Source organism: Arachis duranensis, chromosome 8, assembly GCF_000817695.3.
Source record: "Arachis duranensis cultivar V14167 chromosome 8, aradu.V14167.gnm2.J7QH, whole genome shotgun sequence".
NCBI classification, from domain to species: Eukaryota; Viridiplantae; Streptophyta; class Magnoliopsida; order Fabales; family Fabaceae; genus Arachis; species Arachis duranensis.
The window spans coordinates 48375357-48377243 of NC_029779.3; the positions used below are offsets into that span (position 1 = coordinate 48375357).

Consider the following 1887-nt stretch of genomic DNA (forward strand, 5'->3'; position numbering starts at 1 on the left):
TTCTGGAAGTGCTTTTTGAAATAAACCCTGATTATTTAATCCTTTTGCAGTTTTCAAGTAAAGATTTTGTACTTAAAGAAGAGACACCATTCTGTTAAATTTTTATAACATCATTATTGATTTATCAGCAAGTAGGGTGGTAACATACACTTTACTCATAAATATCCAATCTTACTCAATTTAGTCGAATAAGATTGCAAACCCAATTCGCTACTAGTAGAGTTGAGTGTGGTACAGGCAGGGTGTGAAGGTGTGACTTCACACCCTGTATATGTATATGTTATAAAATTATATTATAAGTAGATGTTAAACTAAGAACCTCTCACTTAGTGCAAAAATTTTTTACTATTAAACTAAAATCATCAATTAATAAGGTAACACTTTTGTTTATATAAAAACTAATTCTATCTAAGTGATATATAAATATAACATTATATCACAACATTTAATTTGTGTTTGTATTATTAATTTAAGTAAAGATTACATGTAAAATTTAATATTTGATGGTTAAATTGTTTATGGAACGATTATATTGTTTGTGGAATGATTGTATTGTTTATATTGAATTTTTAATTTATATACTCATTAGATTATATAATATGACATATCTTTTAAAACCCGCGGATAGAGCCGGATATTCGCAAGTTGACCGCGAATAAAATTAGGGTTGAGTTGTTCTCAACCTGTGGATAAGTTAAGATTGAATTTTAATAATAAATTCAATCCGTGAATAAAGTTAAAGTTCGATTCAAACCTACTATACTCATCACTTTGACACCAAAATACATGACAGACAAACCTTCATTTATGTCCCAAATTAGGCAAGTAGAGGCGTCATTCCCTATAAAGCCATTAAATTATAATTGGACACTAAATGGAGTATTTTAGACATCAATGCTAAAGTTAGAGAAGCACACGGTCCATGAGACTATCTAATAGAAAAATAACAACGTAACCAAGTGCATTAAATATTTTTCGAATTCTAGTACCAAAGTAGCATGTTATGTTACCAAGTTTTCTAACAACATATCGTACATAGAAATTATGTCTAGATACATTGGTTTGGTTTAAGGGTTTTTCATTGTACCAATTACCAAATTTAAAATGGACAATTAATCAAATACCAAAACATGCATTAGAAGACGTACTTGGCCTTGTAGATCTAAGTCAAATTATCTAAATAGTATATCTGATTTGGTTGGGGGAAAAAAGAATGAAATTTTTCTCAAGTAAGCCTTCTATTAACTTTATACATCAAACTCATCTATGAAAATTTCTCCCCAAACCAAACATGCTATAAGGTTTGAAAGTAAAAGCCAGATTGTATAGTAGGTACATATGGCCCCATATGTTATGTATATACATATAGCAAGAAATGGAACACATCAAAATGGCAGATCAAGATAGATCACACTCACATTTGGACATTTGATTGAGCATTAGGAATATATGAATATGTTGAATACATGTTATGGCTAACACCATTCTCTTGTGTTTGTGTAGAAGCAATATTGTTGTGTGTCTGCATGGATGGCTGATAAGCATAGTACTGATTTCCCATGCCAATTTGTTGATCACCTGATACTGGCACTTGCATTGGCCAAGACCTGAGAGAAAACAGCACATTTCAACGTCAACAAAAATTAATTTCGACATACATACCCTTTGTGCATGTGTGCACGTGTATCTGTGAAGCTCATAGCAGAGTATACTTATTCAACAAACAATTATAGTTCTTCTTTTAGTTGAATTCAGGCTTTAACAATGATATGAAGCAATTCTTTCTCCCCTAAACATCATTGCTTCAGTCACTGAACCATCTCCTTGTTGAAGTTAATAAATAAAAATCCCTAACAACAATGGTTGCTGAAGCAAATAAAACAATCT

The 1887-nt window shown here is 31.0% G+C and overlaps 1 protein-coding gene across 2 annotated transcripts in view; it reads right to left on the minus strand.

Moving 5' to 3' along the window:
- Positions 1–1135: 1135 nt before the first annotated feature.
- Positions 1136–1887, minus strand: part of LOC107463532 (uncharacterized) — a 3732-nt gene continuing 2980 nt past the window's right edge. For both annotated transcript variants that reach the window (XM_016082338.3, XM_016082339.3), the window contains exon 5: positions 1136–1607. In XM_016082338.3, coding sequence (XP_015937824.1) covers positions 1415–1607 — 193 coding nt within the window. In that variant the 3' untranslated portion in view covers positions 1136–1414. The remainder of the gene's footprint in view (positions 1608–1887) is intronic.